General features: G+C 47.1%; 1 protein-coding gene across 12 annotated transcripts in view; it reads right to left on the bottom strand.

Annotated features, from left to right (window-relative positions):
* Positions 1-9,331, bottom strand: part of SPTAN1 (spectrin alpha, non-erythrocytic 1) — a 62,295-nt gene extending 52,964 nt beyond the window's left edge. For 10 of the 12 annotated variants that reach the window (XM_045467572.1, XM_045467578.1, XM_045467580.1 and 7 more), the window contains exon 1: positions 6,485-6,535. In XM_045467572.1, coding sequence (XP_045323528.1) covers positions 6,485-6,517 — 33 coding nt within the window. In that variant the 5' untranslated portion in view covers positions 6,518-6,535. Of the gene's footprint in view, positions 1-6,484; positions 6,536-9,194 lie in introns of those variants that run through there. The other 2 variants (XM_045467574.1, XM_045467582.1) reach the window with 1 other exon arrangement.
* Positions 9,332-14,030: the final 4,699 nt, after the last annotated feature.

Raw genomic sequence — 14,030 nt, 5'->3', positions numbered from 1 at the left:
CAAAGTCTGATTTATTTATTTTACTATAAAGAGAAGTTTATTCTTTGCCAGTCACTCCCATGCTCTAAAACCTTTTATGGCTCCCTTCTGAGGGAAGAAAAAAGCCACTGCTTTAGCAGGACGCTCTAATCTGGCCCCCAAAACGTCTCTCACCCATGTCCCCTACCCTCTGGGCATACGGAAGTATTCTTTCTCTTCCAAATACAGGATCCTCTCTAAAGATTCCCAGCTATCTTTCCAGGCTTCTTTTGTGTAGAATGTTCTGTGTCTCCTCTGCCCAGATAACTCCTATTTATATCTCAACACCCAGCCGAAATGAGCAAGCTGTACAATCTTGCCTCCTCACCAAGCCGTACTCAATGCTCCCTCCTTCCCTCTTCTCAGATTTAATCACACTTTCTGCGGATTTACAAAGCACGTGTATATACTTCCCGCAGTATAAGGAGACCGACAATCTAATCTTCGTATCCCCGATTGCTGGCACACACAGCCCATTAAGAAATGGTTGCTGACAAATGACCAAGTAGATGCTGAGTGCTGTAGCTGCTACACAGATCTGGATTCATCTGTGAAGGGTGGGGTGGAGCTCTGTGATCTACCCAAGTTACCTGTCCCATACTGTGAAACGGGAATCCCACCCAGATAAAAGCAAGATTTGTGACAAGAACTGCAAAGGATGAAGCCCCACAAGTAGGTGTCAACCTACTGAACAAATGGGAGTTTCTAATCTTGGACTGAGCACGTGGCAGGGCATTGTGAGAAATGAGCTGGTCTCTTCACTCTGGCAGGGTGAGCCCTTGGTGAAACAGCTCAAGAAAGCAGTTCTGTTCCCTCCCTCTCTGTCCCCCTAGCCCCACTCGCCCTCTTTCTCTCAAAATAAATAAATAAACATTAAAAAAAAAAAAAAAAAGAGGAGGAGGGGCCTGGGTGTCTCAGTCAGTTGAGTGTCCAACTCTTGATTTCAGCTCAGGTGATGATTTCACGGTTCGTGAGATCGAGCCCTGCATCAGGCTCTGCACTGACAATGTGGAGCCCACTTGGGATTCTCTCCCTCACTAAATAAATAATTTTTTTTTAAAAAAGGAGGTAGTTCTGTTATCATCAAGAGATAGCTGTGTCTGAAAAAAATATTTTTGATCCTTAAAACCAAAACCTGAGGGTGACAGTAAAAAATTAAATGTCTGCTCGTAGTGGAATTTCTGTGACAATACTTCATTACAACAAGGCAGTTCTGGTTCACACTGCTGCCTTAAGAATCTTAGCCTCTTCAGGGGTGCATGGGTGGCTAGTTGGTTAAATGTCCAACTTCAGCTCAGGTCATGATCTCACGGCTCTTGAGTTTGAGCCCCACATCGGGCTCTGCTGTCAGCCTGTCACTGCACAGCCTGCTTCAGATCCTCTGTTCCCCTCTCTCTACCCCTCCCCCACTTGTGCTCTCCCCAAAAATCAATAAAATATTTAAAAAAAAATCCATCTCTTTGGGAGAAAGCGGATTTCTGGCAGGGATCTTGACAAGGATCACTACCATCACCAGCTACATTTACTAGAATGTAAACGTGACTTCACCCACTCCCCTGCATTGTCTGCTCCAGCCAGATCTCATATCAAACTGCCTGACCAACCCCAAGTGACAGGCCCTGCCAGGGCCCACGTCCCAGCTCAGAAGGTCTCCTTAGGCAGGAATGTCCTCTCCTACTCCCAGCTGCAGCATTTAACACCATACAAAGCTCTCCAAGTCTAAAGCAACGACCTTGTCTTCTCTCAAGTCCTAAATCAGAAGTCCTCACTGCCTCCATGCTCCTCTTAAGAGCACCCTCAACATTCTGCATCGTACTTAGTGTTTTCTCTCTGCATTTTTCTAAGTTTTTAGGAAATTTAGCGTTCCTAAGGAACTACAGAAAAAAGACCTTATTGGGTGGTTCAGTTGGTTAAGCAACCAACTCTTGATCTCGGCTCAGGTTATGCTCTCACAGTTCTCGAGATGGAGCCCCATGTCAGGCCCTGCACTGTCAGCACAGCCTGCTTGGGATTCTCTCTCCCCACCCACCCCCACCCCACCATGTGCACCTGCACTCACTCTCTCTCTCTCTCTCTCAAATACACTAAGAAAAATAAAAAAATAAAAAGACCTTATATTCCTCTTACTTTGACCACAAAACTGGGCACACATTAGAGCCAATAACATTCTGAACTTGCAAACAGAGAAACTGTGGTCACTTCATTATTAAATAGGCGGGAAGACACAGGTCATCTAATAACCAAGTCACAGAGCCCATTTAGGCTGAGCTGGGGTCCTCTGGTTCCCAGACTAGCATGCCAGAACAAGAGATTCTGCACACGATTGGAGCCAGCATAAACTTTATTGATGGCTGTTTGGTTATTAATTCCTTCCACTATCTCTCATCTTTTCCATCACCACTTTGGAGGGAAGAAAGGAAGAGAATATATTAATTATTCAAAAAATAAAAATTGGGTGTCTGGCTCAGTCGGAGGGACATGGGGCTCCTGATCTCGGGGTCATGAGTTTGAGAACCACATTGGCTGTAGAGATTACTTAAATAAAAACGTGGGGCACCTGGGTGGCTCAGTCGGTTGAGTGACTGACTTCAGCTCAGGTCATGATCTCATGGTTTGTGGGTTCAAGCCCCGCATCAGGCTCCCTGATGTCAGGGCAGAGCCCATCTGGGATCTTGTCTTCCTCTCTCTCTGCCCCTCCCCCACTCATGCGCGTGCGCGCGCGCTCTCTCTCTCTCAAAAATAAACATTTAAAAAATAAAAACCTCAATTTCTTATTTAAAAAAAATAAAAATTGATTTTGCTTATGTGAGACTGAGTCTTCTTAACTTAGTAGACAATTAAATTAGTGTTAAGAATTTATATACTTCCTTTGTTCTTACCCTTTGGGAAACAGTTTAAGATGGATAAACAGCAGGAATTTGTGTCTAATTTGCTTGCTCACAGAATTTTTTTGCAAAGAAATTTGCCAAGGAAGGTGTAGTTACGTATAAAACCACCACGTTGCACGAGTTCCTGCAAGATATCTAAGTCTTCAGATTAATGTCTATGGTGTGTGTCCTGACTCTTCACACACAGCCTTCACTGCATCTCTAAAATCCTTTAGCTGCTATGGAAATTTCTAAGAAATCACATTGGGGAGGAACCCTTCGTGATGAAGAAAAGAATCCCCAGCGCAATGCTGCCAGGGTTCCGCCAAGGCAAGTTGCCCTGCTTGGGTCCAGCTCGCTGATTTGACCCTACCAATCCAGGGAGACAGTCCAGTGAGGCCCTGCTGAAATTAACCAACCTAAAAGGCCCTCTTTGTCACCGCAGTGAAGTAGAACAAGTCAATTCTATACCAAGTGCTTTGGTCAGGCAATAATGGACTTTTCTTTCCTGCAGATCAGCTGACGTCAGTAGGTGGGAGCTCTGCCAAGCCACCACTGGCTCTCCCTGGGGAGCTGGGCATCTGAAAGTCATCAAGGCTCTCCCACTGCTGTGGGAGGTCAGGATTCTCATTTGCATGGTTACAGGAGCCTAAGATACTGAGTTATTAAGAGCTTCCCCACCCCTTAGCCTGATAGGGAGCTGTCTCTAGTTTATCTACAGAAGGTCCAGTTTCTTTGCTCCTAAAAGGGTCATCTCCATTGATTATATTAAACACGGGGAAAATGTTCACATCACCAAGAACTACTGCCACGGAAAGATGCGACAACCTCTCACCCAAAACCATGTGAGGGAGTTAATGGAATTCCTTGGGACCCTGCCGATGCACATGACATTCCCTCCAGGACTGAGGCTGCACTGCAGGAACCCCACCCCTGCCCTGAAATATGCAGTTGACTGATAAGGCAGACTCCACAGAGAACGTTCCAGGCAGTTCTCAGCCGTGATGGGATTAACGCCTTTCAAGAGCTAGAAAGGAAGACTTTGGGAAATGTGCCATTAAACAACAATCTCTAACCACACTAGCCTATCTATCTATTCCACTAACTGCCTAAAAACCCACAAAAAAAAACCAACTCCCTAAGACTGCAGTGGACTGTTTATCTCAAACCAGCCTACCAACTCTGATTTTGCCAATCAGGTCTCTGTCCACAGAGAATAAAGGAGGGGAAATGAAGTGCTAAATGTATTCTCGGTATGCTCAAGGACAGCTTCCCAATCAAGACAACCGAAGAAAAAGGTCGTATTTTCGCAAATATTCTGAGAAGACTGAAGATGTGGACTATTTATAAATGCTGCAATGCAGCAGTCAGAATGTTAGCTGCATCATTCAGCAAGAAACGTGAATTGATCTCAGGGGATAAAACAGGAATTACAACTATGTCCTCTATTGTAATAAATAAAAAGAACTTGTCAGCATTCTTATAATACTGCCAGATCTCTGGGAAGAAAAAGGGTGGGGGGGGGCTAAAGATATGAATCTTGGGTAGAAAGTTCTAGTTTAATCCAAAGATAGAACACGCCTGAGAGTGACGCCTCCTATCTGACACAAATTTACACGTATCATCAACTGAAAATGGATTTCTACAAAAGAGCTGAGACACTAATTAACAACCCCGTCTTCTTGCAAATGCCAAGAGACAGCTGTCTGAGGCAGTTCTTGGTATTTAGGGAATTTTTAAATGCCTTGACCTCATCTACAGAAGCTGCGAGGCGATCTGTCTCTGGGGAATGTGAGAGGCAGGGAGAATGACTGCAGACAGAAAGGTTCTCAGGCCAAAGGGCAAAGGCTTCTGGCTCTGAGAACCCGGCACCTGCAGTGAGTAGTTTAGAGACGCCCTCACGAGGCTCTTGGAGAGTGAAAGAATTCAGCACGATCTCTCTGTGGATCCCCCACAAGAGAATAAACCCATCGTGAAGATGAGAGGAGTCACTAAGACAAAGCACTGGGGCCTGCCACCCAACGTGCTGGATGTAAGAGGCATTTGGAAAACTCCATAATAAACTCCAATTTCACCAGATACACTGTTCTGCAAGGAAAGGCATTTGGGGGATGAAGGGGATGAACAGATCATTTGGCTCTGTGGGGAAATTCATAAACACCGCCTAAAGCGAAAGGTCAGAAAAACCATTCATCAGATTTACTTTTGTTGCTTAGTCAGAGCTCAAAGGTGCAGAACCGACAACACAGGTTTTTTCCATGGCTTGGAAAGCCAACCTATTACCCAACGTTACATGTGCAAGGCAGGACAGCCACATCCACAGATGTGGAAATTCTCCGGAGAGCAACCCCACCAAAGAACTGTTTAGCACCTATTAACGTTTTATATCCAGTGATTTTCAGATCAAGCAAATGAACTCAAAACCAGTTGAGCTGCAGATTTTAGCAGCAGGTCTGATGGTAAGCAGAGAGAGAAATAATACACAAATGAAGAGTTTTAACCATGAATAATAACAACAAATATTTCTGCTTAAGCCACATTCCAGTCAGGATTGTGGATTGGCACATCAGCCTTCAGATTAATTAATTCATTTCAACTCATTAGCGCATTTCTGCAGAGGTGAGCAGGGACTTCGCTTTCAGAAAGCAAAAAATTCATACTGCATTGCATCAAAATCCAGAAATGCAGAGCAAAGTTAAGAAAACTTACTTCTGAATGCTTCCCCAATACTATCTCGTTGCTACTTACCTCTTAACCTGTAAAATTCAGATGAGAGGTATTTAAATGCAAAATATTATTACCAACAGTCAAAACAGGAAAAGGTTGTAACATGGCCCATTTTTATAAACCTCGTTTCAGCAATTCACCGGTGTGATTTATAAAAGGGCTTGCCTTGGATTTATCACCCATAATCACTAGAAATGTGCAAAGTTTTTATTTCTCCTTAGGGGTTATCAAGACTGGAGTTTTAAGCATTTTTCTTTTTGAAAAAGGTCCAATTTAGCAAACACTCAAAAACTGTACACAAATAAGACATATATAGTGAGTTTTTTAGATGGCTTTTTTTTTTTTCTGCCAAGAAAATGCAAGCTCCATTTCATTACAAGGATTGTGACAGAAAAAAATAAGTCAATGGGAACAGGAAACAAACCCAAGTTTACGATATTTGTCCAATTTAAAGATGCTACTTTCACTACACGTTTTCAGATCATCCCCCCTGCCCCCAATATCTAGGATAATCTGTTTAGTCCCTTGGTTCTTAAGAACCAAGTAACCATCAATTAAAAAATCAGCAAACGCTACATGCAAACACCAGTAGGGTGAGAAGAAATTAATATATTCATGCCTGAAAGAGAGGAAGGTAAAAAAACAGGAGGCTTTGGAAATTTCAGAATCAATTGACTAAGACTTCCGAAAAAAAAAAAAATAGAAAAAAAAACACCCAAACCCTAACCAATTTACTTAACAGAAAGGTCATGCAGGCAGGGTTTTTTCTCCCTCTCTTTGGATCATTCAACTTTTCTGGACACCGATGTGTCTTCACTGCAAGCCAGGCAAAACCGAAAAGGCAACACGTTTGCTGCATGCTGGTCAAATACCTGGACTCTGCGCTTACGAAACGATGACAACATGATGGAGGAATGTGGAGTCTAAAGGGAGGGGGGAGAGCAAGATAACAAGCTTCTAAGGGCAAACTGAACAACGTAATTTCAAAATGGAGAAAACAGACCATTAGGAACATATGAAGACAAGGAAACCCCAAATTCCCACTGTCTTCCCAGCACCTTGCTCATTGTGGAGATTCTGCATCCCACCGGGAATCTAAAATGGGGTCTTAGCAGTTCCTATTTGTGGAAATATGCTGCCTTGGCCAAGTCACACCCCCGCTATGGGCCTCAGTTTCTCCACTTTCCAAATAAAGTAGTAATACTGACTATGCTTTCTAACACTAAACTCGCCCTCCCCAGATCCCACAGTCCAATAAATTGAGACTCCTAGGACTGGCAGATTCCTAAATCCCTTTTCATTCAGCATAAGAAAATAGCATGATTTCAGGACATCAGAGACAAGAAAGAACTCGAGCTATAGAAATCTGACTTGGGCCTGGTTTACTGGTGTACTCCCAAGACACTTATTTCCTGTTCGAAACCTATGAGAGGAATATGAAAAAAAAGGTGTGACGGAGGTAAGCAGCACAGCTGCTCCAGGCCGGTGGCCTGGGCCGGCGGCCGCCGGCCCAAGTGATCATGGGCTCTGGGCTCCTCCTCTGCATTCCCGGAGTCAGCACTTGCCATCAGGGCCGTGCATTCTTCTACCTACTCTGACCACAGCTGCAGCAGCCCAGACCGCATAGCTAGCAGAGTCCTTGCATAGCCCACGGAGGATTGATTACGAGGCCGGCCTCGTGCCTACTACCCTTCGTGCAGGTTCGGCAATGCCAGGACTGTGGACTGCTCCTGACATCCACCGCATGGGTTCGGTTCGGTAGGCAGCCCCTCCCCTTGGGATGAAGGCAGGTAAGGCAAAGTAGAGCAAATTCTAACCCAGGGAACCAAAAGATAATACTTAAACACCAGCTCTCCCCACCTAAACCTGTTCATCAGATTATTTGACAAGCTCATATCAGAGCCTGTGACAGATCAGATTTCTCCAATTGTTACATCAGTACAAAACACACTGCCAAGACCAAAAGCATATTCGAGAATGTTACTTAGCTGGTGGATTACTCTAAGAACTGCCTCACACCTGTCCAGCACAGGGCAAATCTTCCCTCCGAGGCTTGTCCCTCCATGGAGGTCCCTAGGTAACAGCTAACACACTTTGAGGGTCCCTTTGAGTAATTATTGGCCCAGTTACTAAAAAAGGCTTATTGTTAATTTCCTGCAGAGGCCCTTTACTGCAGCATTTTTCCCTTACGGCACATTTTTAAACTTTGACTTCAATTTGACCTTTGAAAATCTAAGACGTTAGTGGCAACAAAAGGGAAAATGACTAGTTTAAGGAGTTGGAACCTTGGCTCAATAGCTTCATACAGCTGAGTGTTCCCACTGCTATTCCTAAGATTTTGTTTCCTGGCTGCAAGACACCCCCCCACCCTTCCATCTTTGATACATTCTGTTTTACTTAGGTCCAATTGCTATGACTCCGCAATTTCTCAACACATTATTAAAATACTTCAGATAGTCTCTCTTCCCTACCAGCCATGATGGTTAAGTTTTTCTAAAATACCATGATGAAGACAGAACAAAGAGCCTACGTATTTTAGAATCTATTATATAAAAGAGGTCTGACAAGGTGTTGTGGCAATTCGATCATCTCGATCCAGCTTTCTGGGCTCTTGAGGTTTTTAATTTAAAACATATGCAACCCTTAACCTGAACAAGCCCCTTACTTAAAATATTTTAACCCAATACATCAAAGAGACTCTGAAAGGCAATTTTCTTTAGGAAGCACCTTACCCAATTCGCAGGGCTAGCTTCCAAACAAAAGGCTGCTCTATCATTCAACACTGGCTTGGCTGCAGAATTTTTGACAAATAATATAAGGTGCTCAAATCGAAGGACCCGGTGTCGGGTGAGGCAGGGGCAAAGAACTCGTAAGCTGTTAAGTTATTGGATTTGAGTCTCACACAAAGAAAGCGCCGAATCTACCTGTTATTTACAAGCAAATCACAACTAGGTAGGGAAGAAACGTTTATTACAAGGAAGGAATAGGAGATGGCCAGTGTCAGACCTTTCTGCGTCTAGAGAGAAGGCCAAGAATCGCCATATAGGATGAAATTAAGGTCAAACAGCCCTTTCCTCTATGCTCTTGGCTCTTCCTCCATCAAGGGTTGGGCCGGCACCGCCGTGGGGACTCAGGAAAAGGAGCTGAAGTCGCTCCCCACCCAGGAAAGGGACTGGGGGCGCTGGGGGAAGCGCTCTGCAGGGAGGGGGATGGTGACGATCCGGCCAGGAGCCCCCGCCCCACCTGCGGCAGCCGGATGGGGCAGGGCGGGGCCGCAACCAGGCTTGGGGGTGGGGGAGCGGGACGGACCCGATGGCCTCGTCCCCCCTCCGCCCAGTCAATGACATTCCAGCGGCCGGCGCCCAGGCTCGGCCGGGCGGCTCCTCCGCAGCCCACGCTCCACGGGCGGGTCGCGGCCCGCCAGCCTGGTCCCCGCCCGTCGGAGGGAGCTGCGAGGCCGGCCGGGCTCACCTGTCCGCGCGCTGGCCCCGCCCCACCCCACGGGCTGCCCCGCTCCCCACCCAGGGGTCTGCGGCCCTCAGGCCCCGCTCCCTCCCCGAGCTCCCCAGCTCCCCCTCTCACCGGCTCCAGGGGGGGGTGAGGGCAGTAGGTGCGCCGGTCTGGGGGAGTGGGGGGGGGGGGGTGCTGAAGGACCGACGCGCCTCCGCGGCCTCCCGCCTCGCCGTTCGCTCCGCAGCGGGTAGTGGCGGCGACGCGCGCGCCTCGCTTCTTTTATAGGCGGCCACGCGCGTTCCGGCGGCGGGCGGGCGCGAGCGCGGGGGAAGCGCCGGGGCGCGGCGCGAGGGGCGGGGGCGAGCGCCATCCGAGCTATGGGGGCGGAGCTCCCGCCAGCTCGCTTCCCGATCACGCGGCGGAAAGGGCCGAGCGCTCCCGGAAAGAGCCGAAGCACCGCTGCGGGGGAAGAGCCGAGTCGGGGGATCGCGGCGGGAGGATGGGAAGGGAGGGCGCGCGCCAGGGGTGGGGGCCAGTGGTGCAGTGGAGTCACTGCCACCGCCCGGGCGGGCCGAGATGCGGCAGCCGCCCCGCCCTCTCCGCACCTCGGATCCTCCAATCCAGCCCCTCCCTGCCCTGCAGAGAATCTTCGGCACCCCACCCCGCCCCTCCGCCCCTGGGAGCCCTTCCAGGACTGCAACGAAGGGCGGGGCAGGAGCCGTCGCTGCAGTCTGGCAGGGGATGCTGCGCGCCCCGGTCCGAAAAACGCCCAGTCCCAAAGGGCGAGGTCACCCACAGGATTTTCATTCTCTTGCCCCCTTTACCTAGAAGAAGACTGAGGCCGAGACCCACCCAAGTCAGCCGACTCTGGTGGGGGCTGGGGTGCAGAAACCGAGGATAATTGGGAGCTCCAGGTTTGAGGCGGTGGTAAGAAAAGGCCAAATCGGATCCTAAAAAATAAAGACTAATTTGGAGATTAAGTGTGTCATTTGGGATTTGGAGAGATAATAATTTCTTATATTCTTACCGCAAAAGCTTTCTGACAGGTCATGGGTGGAATAGGATGCATTAGTCGTATTTTATTTTTATTATTATTTTTTATTTTACGAGAGAATGAGGGGGAAGGGGCAGAGAAAGGAAAAGAGAGAGGGGGGGAGGGAGGGAAGGAGGGAGAGAGAGAGAGAGAGAGAGAGAGAGAGAGAATCCCAAGCAGGCTCCAGGCTCAGCAAAGAGCCCTATTCGAGGCATCACAGGACCCTGGGATCATGACCTGAGCTGAAATCAAGAGTCCCTCGCCTGACTGAGCCACCCAGGAGCCCCGTTAGTCCTATTTTATAAATAAGACATTAAAGTTCTTCTGGCCACAATTAATTGAACTTTCCTTATGTACCAGGTGCTATGTTAAGCATTTCATGTTACCTTTTTTTTTTTTTCTTTAATCTGCAATAATTTTATGAGGTAGGTATTCTTTCTCCATTTTAGAAGTGAGCACTGTGGCATGGAAACTAGGTCTCTTGCCCTAGGTTAGGCAGTTAGTAAGAAAAATTAGGGTTTGGATCCAAGCAGTCAGAATCTTCTTTTTAAATTTATTTTTTTTTAAATATTCACTTTTGAAAGAGAGAGAGAGAGAGAGCACTAGTGGGGGTGGGACAGAGAGAGAGGGAGACACAGAATCCAAAGCAGGCTCCAGGCTCTGAGCTGTCAGCATGGAGCCTCATGCGGGGCTCGAACTCACCAACTGCAAGATCCTGACCTGAGCTGAAGTCAGACACTTAACTGACTGAGCCACCCAGGCGCCCCAGAACCTTCTCTTAAACCGTATGCTCTGTTGCCTTCCCCTAGGAAAGGGGGCACTGCGATGATGGATGCCAAGCTGCTAAAAAAAGATAAACCAAGAGGATTTCTGGAGTTTCTGTTCCTTACAGCCTTAGCTGTTCAAGGGCCTGGCTCTAAAGTCTGTTGTGGAGCCCAAAGTCCTCTGCTGGGAAGCCCTTTCCCCACCCCCACTCCGGTGACAGCTGGGCTGCAGCCATTGGGAGTAACACCCAGATCATTCCTGTGCAGTCAGGCAGACCAGGAACCCTGCAGTCCGGAAGGCCTCAGCCTCCTGGTTACCAAGCAGCCCTCCTCTTTAAGGAAATACAAAGGCACTGGGCATTGCACCAGAACTTGGGCCCAGGCCCAGCCCTCAGCTTCCTGGTCCTCTGCAGTTTGGTCCTTCTTCCACTGTGCCTGGAATCCACAGTCTGGTTTCTAAGCTGCCCTGCTGTAGCGATAGGAAAAATTCTCCTGTCCCCTCATCCCATCAGAGTAGAGAGAAAAAAAAGGAGTGGCCACACCCCAGAAGCAGCTTTGCAGAATCTAGAGGAAAAACGTAGGAGCTAAGAGGCATTTCCTGCAATCTTCTATATAGAGAAAGCAGGACTGGGTAACTCCTCCCTGGGGTGTGCGTTTCTGGAACAGTTGATGGCGTCGACAGCCTCTTCTCCAGCGGGTAGCAGCAAAATGTTTAATCACATATTCAGCTCTGGGTACAAAATGGCTTACACAATCATAGCTCTCCAAAATTTCTAAGACCTGCTCCAGCAAGGAATGGATCTCAAGGCCGTGGGCAGGGGCTATAAAAAGGGAGGATTTTTCTTTTAAATCATTCCAGCCTCCTGGTGAAATGGGGGTTTTGTTGCTTTTACCAGATGCAAAACAGATTTGAGAGCTTTGGTATCAGTACAGAAACTAAAATCTTATTCGTTGATCCTTTGTCTGATCTGAGACATGGCCAAAACCCATTATCTCTGGCCCTCTACACGTCCCACTCACTTACCCACCCCATTCTGCACTTGGCACTGGAAATGAGACATTGCAAAAGCCATTCTTTATGTGTCCTATTGTCTGCCTACCTCACCTCCCACCAGTTTCACCAGATGCCTAACACTCTGTTAGATGTAGGGAGAGGGAGGTGACAAAGCAGATAATGGCCCTCTTTGTTTTTGGAGAGAAACTCATTCAGGGAAAAAAACCAACAGAAAACAACAACAACAACAACAACAACAACAACAACAACAAACACTGGACGGTATAGCAATCAACTCCAGGTTCTCAGTGACCTGAACAGCAGGGGGTAGGGACTGAATTCCGAGCTCCTTTTTCTATTCCCCCAGTTCTCTAAAGGTTTGATATGCACCCTACACCTGGATGCCAGGCAGTCCCAATACCTTTTCAATTCAAGAGGTCAACTGATTGGAAATACACAAAACGTAACGATGTTTTCACTCGTTCCAGCCATGGAAAATTACTCGCCCAGTCTCCCTGGAGAATCTCCCTCTGCCTCCCTCTCCCGGTCTCCATCTCTCCCTCCCAATCTACCTCCCCCTCCACTCGCAAGGCAGTCACCAAGCACCAAGCACTTCCACTATTTTTCCTCCCCGTAAAGGTATTGACTGAGAAGTTATGCGGGCAAGTGAACTGCACTTCTTCCCAGGTGACATTCTGCCTTGTCAGAACTGGCAAGGAGCACAGTGAGCGGATGAACACAGAGGACATTATGCTAAGTGAAATAAACCAGACACAAAAGGATAAATACAGCATCATTCCACTTACTTGAGGTCCCTAGAATAATATTTATAGAGACAGAAAGTAGAGTAGGGGTTGCCAGGGGCAGAGGGGAGAGGAGGATGGGGGAATGAGTGTTTAATGGGTACAGGGTTTCAGTTTTGCAAGAAGAAAAAGTTCTGGACATGGACCACCATGACAGTCAGACATCAATATGCCGGGGCTCCTGGGTGGCTCAGTCCGGTGTCCAGCTCCAGCTGAGGTCATGATCTTGTGGTTCGTAAGTTCAAGCCCCGTGTCAGGCTCTGTGCTGACAGCTCAGAGCCTGGAGTCTGCTTAGGATTCTGTGTCTCCCACTCTCTCTCTCTGCCCCTCTCTCTCTTAAAAAAAAAAAAAAAAAAAAAAAAAAAAAAAAAAAAAATTATTAAAAAAAAGAGAAACGGCTGAAATGGTAACTTTTGAATGTTGTCTATTTTACCGTAATTAATAAACAAAGCAGAGATTCCTGGCTGGCTTAGCCAGTGGAGTGTGCAACTCTAGATCTCAGGGTTGTGAGTTTAAGCACACATCTCTACATTGGGTGTAGAGATTACTTAAAAATAAGACCTTTAAAAAAAGAAAAGAGGAGCACGTGGGTGGTTCAGTCGCTTGAGCATCCAACTTCAGCTCAGGCCACGATCTCACGGTTTGTGGGTTTGAGCCCCGCATGGGGCTCTGCACTGGTGGTACGGAGCCTGCTGGGGATTCTACTTCTCCCTCTCTCTCCTCCTGCCCCACTCATGCTCTCTCTCAAATAAATAAATAAACTTAAAAAAAAGAAGAATGCTAATAATTGTAAAAAATCGAAAACAACTAGTCACCAACTGAAAAATGGTTCATTCTGATTCGTAAGTTCAACAGACCATATCGTGATACACTTCACACTGATGGACCTGAAAAGTATCCAAGATATTACCGAGTGATGGCAGGTTTCAGAACAACATGAGTACCAAGTCTATTTGCTTAAGAACTATATTTGCATAGGGGCGCCTGTGTGGCGCAGTCGGTTAAGCGTCCGACTTCAGCCAGGTCACGATCTCGCGGTCTGTGAGTTCGAGCCCCGCGTCGGGCTCTGGGCTGATGGCTCAGAGCCTGGAGCCTGTTTCCGATTCTGTGTCTCCCTCTCTCTCTGCCCCTCCCCCGTTCATGCTCTGTCTCTCTCTGTCCCAAAAATAAATAAACGTTGAAAAAAAAAATTAAAAAATAAAAAAAATAAAAAAAAGAACTATATTTGCATAAATGCGTACATACACAGAGAGAACTGAAGAAATGGTGACAGTGGGTACCCAGAATAAAGGGATTTTTGGACATTTTATTCTCATTAAAAAAAAAATCTCTTTTATAGGGGTGCCTGGGTGGCTCAGTTGGTTAAGTGTC

Source organism: Leopardus geoffroyi, chromosome D4, assembly GCF_018350155.1.
Source record: "Leopardus geoffroyi isolate Oge1 chromosome D4, O.geoffroyi_Oge1_pat1.0, whole genome shotgun sequence".
Taxonomy (NCBI): domain Eukaryota; kingdom Metazoa; phylum Chordata; class Mammalia; order Carnivora; family Felidae; genus Leopardus; species Leopardus geoffroyi.
This window is presented reverse-complemented; position numbering and strand designations above follow the sequence as displayed.